Raw genomic sequence first — 13,550 nt, 5'->3', positions numbered from 1 at the left:
ATCCCTCATGCACTCCATCGAATCTGTGGTATGCCTCTCTTCTCAAGGTCTTTTCCTGAAAATGGAGGTTGGTAGGAGTTTGGGACTAAAGGGATGTTTAATTGTGAGTGTTATGTGTGGGGAGGAAAGACCTTCTGAAAGAGGAAGGCTGTACCCCATTTCCCAGGGAGGATTGCTCTCGGGTTTGCCTAACCTCTGGAAGAGTGTTCCATAGCTGGATCTCTTGACACAGCATTTTGTCCTCATCTCTCTCATGCTTAGTGATCTGCATTGTCCCAAAGAGTGCATCCATGTCTGGTTGCTCATATCAGTGAAATATGCTGACAGCTCTGCACAGCAGTCACAGCCTAGGTCTGCCAAATGAGCTAAGCAGTTACCATTGATTGACCAGTTCACCATGTACAGTCTGTCTGCTGGCTGTGATTCTGCCACAGGGCTTGTGGAAGATTAGGCTTGCTTTGGATTTACTACAGTGGCATAATCTGTGAAGTGCAGTTATTATAACTGGAAGACTGTATATTGCAGTACTGGCAAAATTTCTGCTTGGATGCTGCATCTGCAGGAGTTCATCTGAGTTTTGATGTGGGGATATTGTCCCTTTGGGGACATTGTGTTGATGGTAGTAAACAGGCAGCTGTATTAACTCGTCAGTGCCTTGGGCTTGTATTTGAGTGACTTGTTCTAAGGTGAGTTGAAAAGCTAAGGAGTTCAGGAGTTTTTAAAAATGGGCTTCGCTTATAGCCGTGGTAGGAAGGAAGAGGAGGTTTTGAGCTGAGCCTGAGTGAGCTGGTCATGTCAGAGATGAACAGGCCAAGGCTAAAAGATAGAGTCCAGTTTATGGTCTTGTGGTGAGTAGGTCCAGCCACTGCCCGAGAGAAGCCTTTGTTCACCTGCACTGTTGCATTGTGTATGTAATTGTCTATGTAGAGACTGAGCTCGCAAAGAATATGCAGGATTCTGGTACCATGTTAGGAAGGAAGCTGCTCTCTTCATTCCTCCAGGGTATTGCCAGTGTTTCCCTCTGGATGTCTGCACACCATGCATCTCTTATTCCTCACTTTGCAGTTTATATGGATGCACTCGGATATTTTTTTTCTGGGGTAAAATTTCTTTTGCCCATGACGCTGGAAGAAAAAGGAGCTGGTATTTTGCTGCCTCTCCTTTTCTGTTGCATCCTAGACTCTCTCCTGGCTTGATACAGAGGACCTTTGGGGACTGCTTGTGCTAGGAGAGGGCTGAGAGAAGCCCTAAACTGTCTCATTGACAGAGTCAGTGCCACATTCAAAGCTAGCCCCTGAACAGTGCTCATTTTGTTGATGACTGACCTTGCATTCAATATTAGGAGCTTCAAGCTGCTGTTTTCTCCTCTGTCCCCTGTGGTACTAAGCCTCTTTACTGAGACAGCCATGAACAGTGCCAACTGTTGGGTCTGTTTCTATGATCTGTTGGTTAGGAACTGAATTTGAAAGCACGAGACTTTTATACAAGGTAGCAGAACAGCTAGGAGGCTCTTACAGGTTTCTGCTCTTACTATCTTGTGCTGCATTCGGTGACTAAGACTGTGGAATCAATGCTGGGAGGTGTCCCTTGCCCCTGTAGAAGATCTCTAATCAGGGTTATCACAGGCAGAAAAAGATTTCTTCTCTGAAGTGATTGTTGGTTATCATAAAGGGTTTTTTTTTACTTAATTTTATCAAGCTCTTAATCCAAAATTGGGTAAGAAGGAATGTCTGTTGTAACTAATTTTTAAATTAGGATTTCATAATACCATTGCAATTATAATCTCTGGTTGATTTGTCCATGTCCTGAATTTAACACAGGGGGTTGAAGTTTCTCTTAGCATTGCCACTAGAAAGTTGGATATGGCAAATGTTGCCTACTGGGATCTGACTGTGACATTCTTTTTCTTAGAGCCCTCCAGTGTTGGAAGTTGTGTGGCACTTGCACAGAGGGAACACTGTAAACTTGGGCGAGCTGCTGGAGAGGTAATTGGAGGCATACCCAGTTACAGATGTGTTTAATTTCTCAAAACGTAATGTAGGATTAGCCTTTAGTACCTTGGATTAAGATTTATGGTGGAAATTCATACATCGCCATTAAAAATGAAGGATGGCCTGGAGTGGGCATCTGCTGAAATTGAGCTGGACGCTTCTGAATAAGGCCAGGAATCACAGCAAGCTTGGGCAGAGCGTTGCCCCAGAGAATAATTAGCTCATGCTATAAATTGATCTGGAACAGAAAACTTAATGGATTGAAATTAGAAGTTAAAATGTACTAGGATGGTTGTCTTTTCCAATTGATTTTTTTCACCAGAGGAGTGTTAGTGTTGGGAGTCATATTGCAAAGCCTTCATTATCTTGAGAACTGACATGTTCTCTTTCTGTAGCAGTCATGCCCAGCACTTTGCACACCAGTTTACAAACGTTGTCATAGTGTTACCACATGTAATATTGTATTGTATAATGTAATATCCAGAAGCAACGGATAGACCATATAATAATTACATAATATGTACAAGCGAACCCTAAAGATAGATTGGGATGATTTTCTTATGGTGTATGCAGTAGTTAAAGATTTTGCCGAATTCCCTGCTGTGCTTTGCTTTTCGGTTGATGATACTGCATGAAAAGAAACTGTTCAGTGCTTGCTTTGATTGTGTGAGCCTCAAAAAAGTAAAAAAGCTGACATGAAAAACAGCCTTCCAAGTGACACATAGGGTAGAGTAAGATCAAGACTTCTAAAGGCATTCAGGTGTTCAACTCCTGAATTAGGTACCTAAATCTAAAGATCCGTCTATCGGAGCTTTATCCAAACAGAGGTCTGTATGGAAATACTTTTATGGCAGAAATAAGGACCACATTTCAAGGTCAGTTCTCTTCCTGGGGACATGTTTGCTCTGGAATATTTTTGTAAAGAAAATCAAGCCTTCACTTGGCACAACTTTAAAAAATAACTACCCGACGCAGAGCCAGCTGCGGAGGCATCTTTGCCCTTTCCTGCTTCCGAATGAATGTCAATTGAAGAGGAAACAAATACCACGAGAATAGGGAAGGAAAGAAGCTGAATGTGCTTTTGTTGTGTCTTCTCAGCAATTCAGACACCCCTGCGGTGGTGGAGTGGCTATGCAGCAGCCTTTGTCTCTTGTGTGAGCTGGCAGAAGATTCTTCCCAGGAAACGGAGCTTTGCAGACACATGCTCTCAGGCAAGCCTTTGAATAAGGTGTTTAACACTGTGAGGGCTAAAGCACTCGAGGTTCAGTATCTACTCTAAGCCTGGAGTGTAAAAATCCAAGCTTCCATTTGATCAGATCAGATGATAATAAATATGAGAGTTGCATTTTTACACTGTGAGGGGAATCATTCTTGGCTGTTGGGGTTTTTTTTTAATTATTCCTTTGTCGTTTTATTTGCTTTAATAGTTCAGAGCATTTCCTTCCCAGTCCTGGCAAAATCCATCACAGATGTGGTATGAGTGTGCTTGTGGAGGCTTCAGTTTCTCCTGTTGCTCTTTCTCCTGCCTTGCTCACCACTATTTGGTTTGCTTTTAGACCCAGTAACCTTAAAATTAAAGGGTTTCTATTCTGTTGCAGCACACCATGGTACCACACGTTTCAGTTCTTTGACCAAGGAGGGGGTGGCAGTAGTGAGGCAAGGCATGTTGCCAGTGTTGGTTTCCCACATCCTTTGCATGTGCTTTCCACCTTTTAACCATAACCATCTAAAATTAACCTGGCTTTGATTTTATGCCTTCTCTTCCGCTTGCTGCTTTTTGTTTAATTTTGTTGCCTATGTCTTCTGGTTCAGAAAAAAAAGTTGATAGCTTGGTCACTTGATGGAGAAGCAGGACTTGACCTTTAATTGTAATGCTTTCAGTCATGTATGGCCAAGCAAACTCAGTTCTCTTGTATATATTTCTGCATTTTCATTGTTCTGATACTCAGACTTAGTCTTCAGCTTGAGGACTTCGGGTCTCTTTCTCCTTACTGTGCCACGTGTTAGTCCTTTCTCTCAGATCTCCTCAGACACACTGAGATCTCTCTTCTGTACAAACTCACCTAGAGTGCACAACTCTGAGGAACCAATTGATTTCTGGCATTTGAAACTGTCGTTTGAGGAACAAATAAGAATAAATCATTTTGTCAGTCATTTTATGCAGAGCACTTAAAAAGAGCCTGTTTGCTGATTGTTCTCTTATGTTTGTTGTGTGATACTGGGATAGTCTGATACTGCGAGTCTGATCTATCTAAGCATGCCAAATGTGTGACTGTGGGACACATTAACATCAGTGTAAGTTGTACCAGCTCTTGAACAGATGGATGTCTGGGACCTTCTGCACACAAATGGGGAGATAAGCTGGTGTTGGGCAGTCTGCTCACCTGGCTGTGGAACAAGTGAAGTCCTGTTGGGAGCAGTGTTCCCTCTAAGCTGTGTGGCGTGCGCAGGCATGCTCATGCTGCACTGCCAGGTGTGCCTGTGCAGCCACACATGCCACACAGAGGGAACGCTGGTTGGGAGTCTGGTGGGTGATCTCCTATTGTGGGCAGAAGAGAATGCTAAAACAGTTGCTCACTCTTGATTTGCAGACTTTGTGATCACGTTTCTTCAGAATGGATTCCAGCAAACTGCTGATCAGGGAAAGAAGCTGGAATTAAAGAAAAGCCCCCAGGTAAGGGCAACATGAAACAGTTTATGTATATGTTCTTTAAAAACAGATGTGTGCGCATTGATCTATGTAATGTTATGTAGAATGCAGAATTAGCTGGAAGAGCTTGCAGTCCAATATAGACAGGGCAGTAATTCAGCAAGAGAGCATAGGGTGAGGTAAATGCTGAGTGATCCAATGCCTAGAGCTCCTTGGAGAGTTTATCGTGAATCTTCGAAGCTACTTGACGAGGCTGGGGGTGGTAGGGAGGGTTCTAAAATCAGTAACTTTTGAAAGGTGATTTTGGAGATGATGAATTAACACATCCACCCTTCTTGGGGGGTCCCCATTTGGTTTGGGTTTTTTTACCTATATGTTCTCCTAGATTGTTCTGCTGCATTTCTGGTTTGTAATGCCAAGAATAATCAGGCTGTTCAATTAATCACATTATACTTCTGTGACAAGTCGGTTTATGTTAAGATAAGCTTTGAATCAGGAATTTCAGGACAGTTTAGTTTTTGAACCCCTTGATTTACTCTGAACACACTTGCTGCTGTATTAAATGCTAAGTGACCATCGTTTGTTCATTTCAAACAGATCTGCTTTGCTGTTCTGCAAAGGATGTTGACCTGTGAGTACTGATTACTACTTACTTGGGGTTTTGCGCAGTGTATTGAAACTGTACTTTACTAGGTGGACTTTCTTTTCTGGGAGATTTCAGAGGGCATAGAGGAGCTATTTACTGAGAACACGTTTCCTCTACTGCAGTGTAATAGAAAGTTACTGGTCTTTCAAGCTGCCTCTGTCTCTTCTCCCATTCATCTCTGGCCTGGCAAATCAACCCTGCCTCCTATCCAATTTTTCTTTACTAAGGTTATGTGTGCACTGCAGACTGTAGTGTAGCGCACAGATAACCAAGCTGGCTTAAATGAGCTGGCTCAGGTCCTGGAAGCAGTGTACCTGTGGCAGCATGGAGTTTGCTGCAGGCTAACTCATTGGTTCCTTGGTAAGTGTGAGCTCTGAACTTGCGTGTTTGGCAGGAGGAACTCTGTGCTTTGTCAGCAATGCCATTTTGAATTCAAGAGTATCTTTTTTGTAAAAGCTTCAAATAGCTTTATTAAACAATGATGAGTTAAGAGTAGTGAACAAAGACATTCACATAATCTAAACTGGGTATCTAATTTAATAGCTGGAATCTTCCTAAAATGTCTTACAAGCAGTGTATCTTGTTCTGCGCTGAGCCGTGATGATGATGATTTGGGTACAGAATAGTAGCATCTGGATTTACATTGCAAATCATGGGGGGAGAAAGGAGGAAACCAAGCACAAGTCAACTTTCCTGTTCTGCAGGGGATGATCTTCATCTGTTGCTGTCCTATCCACACAGCCATGTATCTGCAGAACGAACACCCTTGCTTTACCGTGGATAGGCAAGAGCCCAGGATGTTCCTTGAATTAGTTCTGTCACTGGTCTCTTGACCAGTTCTTCTGGTTTCTTAATAGCATTGCTCTTCAGGCCAGGACCGTATGCAGACCCTTCAGGGTTTTCCCCAAAAGAGGAATGATTAAGACATTCTATAGATATTATTCTTATTTAGTTTGTGTAGTGAACATTTCTGGGTCATCACTGTTTGTTGGGTCTCTTCACTTCAGTGACTAACTGCTGTCATGATTTAAATATTTTGCAGAGATCTGGGCTGGGAGAGGTGTAGGTATCAACAAACAAGCTGAAAGCAGTAGGAGCACTAGGCTACATGATGATACGGTGATATTGAACTCCTGTGGCTGAAGATAAGCAGTTTCCCTCTTTTACTTAGCTTTATTCCTCTTCACGGAGAGAGAGAATAAATCAAGTAAAGAGCAGGGCCTGGCAGATAAGGCATAGGCATGAGACATCTCTGTCTCCTCAAAAATCCCAACCCACATCAAAAGGCTCTTCTTTTAAAGCTTGGTGGTTTCGCTCCAGTAATTCGGCCGTATTTGAAGATGTGATACAGTAAAAAACTGGAAAGTTGCTGTGTCTACCACATTCACTAGGACCAGCCTTAATAGCAGGCTGTGAGTATGGCAGTTTAATGTGCCAAGACAGTGCCATGAATGAACTGCTAGCACTTTACCCTCAGCAGAATTAGCAATAGAGGCTAGTCTTTGTCTGAGTGGTGTTGGATGTAAAACCATGAACTCTCAAAGTGGGGCTGCCTTGTTTCATATGGTGAGGTGACCTAGTCATCCCTCTGTCACAGTGTGTTCGGGTAAGATCTGCTAGCAGAAGCGTTGTCATCTCTTAGTGGACGTCACAGAGGCACAAGGGTCTGTGCTAACATTGTATTTGCAGGATCTGGGGCCAGGGTTTGGAACCCGAGTTGTTATATATGCGTATCTTTAAATGGTTCGATTGCCAGCACATGCTGGGGATCCTTTTAAAGTGGTTCAAGGTTAATGCTAATAAAGACATTTTCCTAAGAGCTGAGCACTGATGAATGGTTCTTGCTGCCCATTTCCCTAATGGGGTCACCTCCTTAAAGGTTGCACAGTGCTCAGTCTAATTTGTTTCTCTAAGCTTAATGGCACAATTCTTTCCAAATCTTTCTCTGACTTGTTTTGTGTTTATTTTATATTTTGGGGTATTAGGGGTGCTGGATGCCATTGCTAAAGAAAAGCAGGAAGACACCACTAAGCTGCAAGGTGTAAAATGCTGGTAAGAAATCTCTCCTATAAATACCCTAAGCATGTCTGTTCCACTGTTCCATGTGTGTCTTCTGTAATAAGTTTATGAAGCGAGCATATATAATTTTAGACGCTTTCAAGTAATTCACAGGTAAGTTGACTTATTCTTGATATTTTCCACCCTTACAAACACATACACATAAACTTACTGGCTGGTATTTGCAAAAAAAAAACATAATAAAACACATTCTGGCAATCTCAGACCACCCCTGGAGTCCCCACACGGCACTCTGAGTTTCCCTGCCAGCCGTTCTCACCTGAGTTCTCCTTGTGTGCCTTGCAGTTGCCATCAGTTCCAGCCTCCTCTTGAACTTCCTGCTTCCAGTTCCTTTGTTAGAGATCACAGTTGTCATGCCCTGTCTCTCTCTCGATCAGTTCTCCTGTGCTTCATTTAGCTGGCTCTTATGTAAAAACTGACTAAACCACCTATATTAATCTGTCAATTAGGGGAGGAGGCAGAGGGGCAGAATCGTTCTTGGTGTACGTGTTCAAAATATCTATCAGGGTTTACTTCAGCTTTGACAACTTGACTGGTAAGAACAGCAGTAGTAGGAGATAGATATTTGGCTGGGGTGTTATGACCCCAGCACTCGTTCCTGCCCGGGGCAGGGAGGCGGACCTGATGATCTGTTTAGGGTCCCTTCTGACCCTAAGCACTGTGAAACTGTGAGAATACAAAGGTGTCATCTGTAAGCCGCACATAGTCAGTGGATCCCTGTGTGGTCCCTGAATGTTTCTTGTTTGTTCATAGGCTGAACATATTCAATGTGACAATGTACAGAAGTACCGTGTGTCCAGATGCTTTGCACCAATTTTTCATTCACACCTTGACTGAAGTTCTTACTTATAATCCTCTGTTGAAAGGTAGGAATCAAGAAAGGAAAGGTACAGAAATCCTCAGGTAGAATGAGGAAGGTTTCTGAATTGTTGGCTAAAATATAGCTGCATGCCAGATTTGGAGAGGGTTTCATATACTTTTTATCTGCTGTGATTTATAAAGTAACTTTTTTTTTATCTGGATGCAGTGTCTGATGCCATTCATATGCAGAGAGAGTGGAGTTTTGCAAGAACCACCCCGCTGCTCACTACCCTGTATCGCAAAGTACGTCTGTCTCCTAGGTTTTGCACAGAGAACATAGCTTATAAGTTTTTCAGGTTACATTTCTGAAACTGCTCAGAACTTGATGTGTATGAAAACTACTTTTTAAGTTCTAGTTGGCAGTTCTTTTTTTTCCCTTGTCACAATTCCAATGGCAAACATTAGACTGAGAAGGAAAGCGGTGGATTTCAGTCCCACAGCCTGAATCAGCTTCCAGTAGTTGTAGGCAGTGGTGTGGTGGGAAGACCATGTAGCCACAAAATTCTGCTCATCCTGATGAAGACGTTTGCACAACAAAGTGAGAGTAAGGGAGGGACAAATACAGTGCGAGCGTGCTGCAATCCAAAATGTAATAATAACAAGCCATATATAAAGAATAAAAAGTAGGTAAGGCACTTGGATCACTGCATTTGTGAAACAGCTTGATCTTACTCCCATTGGAGTCAACGGGCAGCATTGCTGTTTGAGCTGGGAAGCTTGTTTGGGGAATGCACAAATGTAGCTTTGTCCCAAAATCGCAGAAGGCAGCTGCATCCTGAGTGAAGTCAGGAGTGTCCTGTTGGGACAAAATGCAGAGGAGATTTCACTCTACCAGGGTGGCAGAACTAAAATGAAACACCATTACTATCTTCCAGCTGTTCGTGGCCTTCAGTGCAGAGGAGCTGCTGTCTCATTTGCAACAGGTCCTGGAGACTCACGAGGTGAATTGGCAGCATGTGCTTTCCTGTGTATCCACGCTGGTGATTTGCCAGGTGAAAGCAGAGCAGCTGGTTAAAGGTACTGGGTGCTGAGGAACGTGGTAGGGTACCTGTGTCCTGCTTGTCCGGGTGCCAAACATTCAGGACTGCCCTGACCAGCACAGTATTAGATTTGTAGTCGGATTCTAGATGGCTTCAGCCATTGTATAATTAATTGCTTGCTGCACTGTAAGAAAAAGAACACCAGGGCTGTGCTTCTCCATTCAGATTGTCCAAGTTTCATCCTGATGTGCATGTCAAGCCTTTCAACTGCCATTTCTCAATTTTCTTTCTGGTAGCAGCGGTTATGCAATAATCGCCTTAGCTGCTAATCTGAGTAGCCTTTACTGGTACAGTTTGGGTTCTTTCTTAATGTGTGCGCACCACAAGTGTGCCTCTTTTTCTTCTGTGATTCTTAGTGTTCACTGGTCTGGACTCTGCCGTTCTTGGGGGCCAGTGCAGTCTAAATGGTTTGTTGCAAAGCAAGGTGCCATTATACAACAGCTAAAACAATGTTGTGGCCGAGTCCCAAAGCAGATAATCGGCTGCATTTATTGTAAGAGAATTCCAGTGCCAAGAGTCCATTTCAAATTTCAGCCACAGGTATTTTGTGTCTTTAGGTTATTGTTTGTATCAATTCTAGACCTACTGAGCCGTCTGCTGACAAAAGCCTTTGAGAATTATGATATGGAAAATATAATCACTGCGTTCCTGATCGTTCGTCAGGCTGCGCTGGAGGGTCCTGCCGTTTTCATGCCTTATGCTGAATGGTTTAAGGTAAGAATAAAAAAAAAAAAGACCAGCTGAGAATTCTGTGTGTTTTTGTCAGTGGGGGATGTCGGGAGAGAATTAGAAGGAATGAATTCATTTAAACATGCATAGGAAGGACCTTGATCCTTCTGGAGTAGAGGTGGGCAATAATAGTCTTGACTGTAGCGATATATTATTAGTATTGACTATTGCCTTTAGCTTTACAAAGGAATAAACCAAATATTTCTTCTCTTCAGTAATCGTGTCTTTTTTTAGCTTTCCGTCCCTCCTCCCCTGACTTCTGCTTGGCTTCTCTGGTTATTGGTCAGAAATTTTGGTGCACAAGGCTAGTTAATAAGTACAATAAGACTAGATATTTTCCAGCGTCTTGATAACTGAAAACGTTGTCATGCAAGGTTGTAGGCTGGAGAAATTGCAGAGATGTATATGCAGCTGCGGTAATCACACGTGTTGAGGATCTGCTTTGACAGCTGTGGTAAAAGTATATTAAATCTAGAGATGCAAATCTTTATGTAGTTGTATATACACAAGTGGGCTTGTCAGTCCTGAAGTAGCCAGAATTTATTGAAAAATAAAACGTTACATTGTGTGACCCCGGTAGACAGGGGTATTGTTCCTGTAATATTTAGGTTTATCAGAGCAAAGGTGTATTTACCACTGTGTAAAAACCTGTGAGTCTGCTGTTGACTCCCAGGTCACAAATCTCAGTTTACCCCCTCAGTTTAACTGCCTGTAAGTGCTCCCTCAAGGGCTTTAAACTGAACTTTGATATTTATTGTGACAGGCTTTCTGGGAATTGAATAAAAGATTTTTAAATAAACAAATAAATAATGTTCTCAGGAAATCCTTCCATGGATGTGTGTTGCCTAGACAGAAAACAGATTTATATGGCAGCTGGGATCGCCACGCTGATTGTAGCCTCTCGACACTGAAAGGCAATATTGTCATTTTTCCTCTTTTAGGCTTCCTTTGGGAATTCAAGTGGTTACCATGGTAACAGCAAGAAGGCTTTGGTCTTCCTGTTTGAATTCCTGTCGGAGTTGGTGCCCTTTGAAGCGCCACAGTACCTGAAGGTGAGAAGCTGCTAATGAAGATCATTTTCTGGGGGCTATGTTAGAAAGCTGCTCCAAGCTGCTTCAGCTTATTAAGTCAGGCTTTCAGCATATAATTATAAAATTATATTTTATAATTGTCTTGCTTAGGATAAATCCCTCAAAGGCAGGACCAGCATCCTTCCCAAAAATAAACTAACAAAGGATTCCCTTGCTTGGTGTGATGAAAAAAATCAACTCTCAGGGGAGTAAATTAAAGCTCATCACGATTTTGTGCATGGAAAGGTTTCCTTTGTAATATGACTAGCTTTTCTTTGAGTCCTCAAGCAGGCAGTTGTGCCTGCTTAATTCTGGGGATTTGATCAGACAGTCTATAGGATGAACAAGAAGTTGGCATTCATAGCTTGTAAAACTAAAGAATCAGAACCAGAACCCTGTCTTTGAACTTCACTCCTTAGGTCCACATAATGCATCCACCTTTTGTGCCAGCAAAATACCGTTCCTTTCTCTCGGAATATATCGCTCTGGCCAAAACCAGGCTGGCTGATCTCAAGGTTAGTAAAAGGTGTTCTTCTGCATCTGAAGAATCAGGTTTTTCTCTGAGCGCAGCCCACTTCACGTTGTGGTTTTTTTATGTAACCCTACACAGGTCTCCATAGAGGACATGGGGCTTTATGAAGATTTATCAACCAAAGAAATTGTGCAGGTACTGGATGATTATTCAGAATGTTTTCTAATTATACTCTTTGTTACTGGGATGATTTCCACCTCATTATTGGTCACATGGAAAGGGCCGCACTACATCACCTCAGTAAATAAGTCTTCAATTATGAATGGCATTGGCCTTCTGTAGCAATCAAGATGACTCACTGATTTAAAGGGGTATTCTCTTTGGTAGGAGTTATGTCCTCAGACTGCAATCCCAGGCTGCCATAAACACAATAAGTTTTGAATAACGCTACTAAACGGAAAGGGGAGGTTTGGCTTTGCCATTGTTACTTTTGAGTAACATTTTTATTCTGTGTTTTGATCAGCAGCTAACGCAATAGGACAGATCAATCGACTGGAAATAAACAGGAAGAGTGAATTTATCTAAAGGAGCATGAAATATAGTTGGTGTCAGTGATGCAGTGGCTGAGGGCATAGGCTATTCATCATGGGGAGGGGGGCACATCCTGATGAAGTCCAAAGTAAAAGGCTCTTCTGGTTTCTTTCAGCTCTGTTAGTTATGCTTACCCACAAGGAGACTGCCACAGTTGGGTACAGGTTGAGCTTCATTTCCTTTCCCTTGAGTTTCTTGCATTGTTACTTCCATAGCAGTCACTGGCATCCTTTCAGTCTTTGTACTGTGAATACAGTAAAGGTAAAATAGTGAATTACTAGGCTCGAAAGAGCAGGCCAGGCAGATTTACTGTCATCTTAACATTCTCACTTTTTTCCCTTGTCACCTACGTGAGCCAGCCCCAGTGCCAAGCGCTTCAGGATGTTGAAAAGGCCATTCAGATATTTGAAAATACAGGGAAGATCCCTACCAGCGTGATGGAAGCCAGGTACAGTGACTGCCCAAGGGTTCTTTCTGCAAACTATGCTATTTCAGGAGTATGTCAAAACAGAAATGGGGAAAAAGCTTAGACTGGGAGCAAAGGGGTGTCTAGGAAGAACTCCCTATTTTATCTAGTGCTGCAGTAGACACCTAAGCCCAAATGCTGTTTGTTCAGGTGACGTGTAGGGGATGGGAAAGCCACATACACACAAGAAATGACCCACAGCTTCAGGGTCTGTTCATTACAAATGCTGTTGGTATGAATTTGGATTCATTCTCCTGTGAGCGAGCAGCTGATAGGGGAAGGAAACTTGATACTAACAATAGTTAACACCTATGTTAGGTGGCTTTGTTTAGAAGTGCTGCCCTCTTACAGGTAATAGAATTTGTTCTGGGTTTTAAACACTCCTCATCTACAGCCAAACAGACATCACACTTGATAGTAACAAGTGACTCTGTATTTAGCTGCTGCTAACCTTTGCCATGTCTTTTTAGTATTTTCAGACGACCTTACTATATTTCCCGTTTTATTCCTGCTTTACTTAAGCCACGAGTGGTTAGTATTGGGGGCAGGGGGGTATGCTTCCATTTGTAAATTTGTGAATAGTGAATGCTCTTCTAACCCAAATGTTTTCTCTCTTACAGCTCCCTGAAATTCCAGATTCATGCATGGCTCTTATAGACTCCTTAAAGAGGTACTGAAAACAAAGCGCGTGATGCAAAGGGAATTTCTGATTTGCTAGGTTTTTTCTTCGAAGTGTTTGAGTGTGAATGAGGCCTGTGCTACTGCAAGACACTTTGCTTACAGATTGGTACTTATTGGCAAACTCCAAGGACTGTTCATGTGAGACGCCCTGATTCAGTCTCCAGGTCTAGTGTCTTGCATGTAGTGTCTAAGACTTAGTTGTACCTATCAGAACCTTATTAAAACTCTGAAGTAATCCTGTTACATGCACAGTGATGGATTCATAGATTCTAGT

At 42.5% G+C, this 13,550-nt stretch overlaps 1 protein-coding gene across 4 annotated transcripts in view; it reads left to right on the top strand.

The window, feature by feature from the left end:
• Window positions 1-13,550, top strand: part of FANCA (FA complementation group A) — a 39,265-nt gene that overhangs the window by 4,328 nt on the left and 21,387 nt on the right. For all 4 annotated transcript variants that reach the window (XM_059713991.1, XM_059713990.1, XM_059713992.1 and 1 more), the window contains exons 6-20: window positions 1,912-1,985; window positions 3,090-3,202; window positions 4,583-4,665; window positions 5,239-5,272; window positions 7,273-7,339; window positions 8,120-8,232; window positions 8,394-8,470; window positions 9,103-9,244; window positions 9,848-9,981; window positions 10,938-11,048; window positions 11,486-11,581; window positions 11,677-11,733; window positions 12,489-12,577; window positions 13,066-13,126; window positions 13,216-13,265. In XM_059713991.1, the coding sequence (XP_059569974.1) occupies window positions 1,912-1,985; window positions 3,090-3,202; window positions 4,583-4,665; window positions 5,239-5,272; window positions 7,273-7,339; window positions 8,120-8,232; window positions 8,394-8,470; window positions 9,103-9,244; window positions 9,848-9,981; window positions 10,938-11,048; window positions 11,486-11,581; window positions 11,677-11,733; window positions 12,489-12,577; window positions 13,066-13,126; window positions 13,216-13,265 (1,301 nt within the window). The remainder of the gene's footprint in view (window positions 1-1,911; window positions 1,986-3,089; window positions 3,203-4,582; window positions 4,666-5,238; window positions 5,273-7,272; window positions 7,340-8,119; window positions 8,233-8,393; window positions 8,471-9,102; window positions 9,245-9,847; window positions 9,982-10,937; window positions 11,049-11,485; window positions 11,582-11,676; window positions 11,734-12,488; window positions 12,578-13,065; window positions 13,127-13,215; window positions 13,266-13,550) is intronic.

Source organism: Alligator mississippiensis, chromosome 10 (genome assembly GCF_030867095.1).
Source record: "Alligator mississippiensis isolate rAllMis1 chromosome 10, rAllMis1, whole genome shotgun sequence".
NCBI lineage: Eukaryota > Metazoa > Chordata > Crocodylia > Alligatoridae > Alligator > Alligator mississippiensis.
The sequence above is the reverse complement of the archived record's forward strand: the minus strand, read 5'-3'. Positions and strand labels throughout refer to the sequence as shown.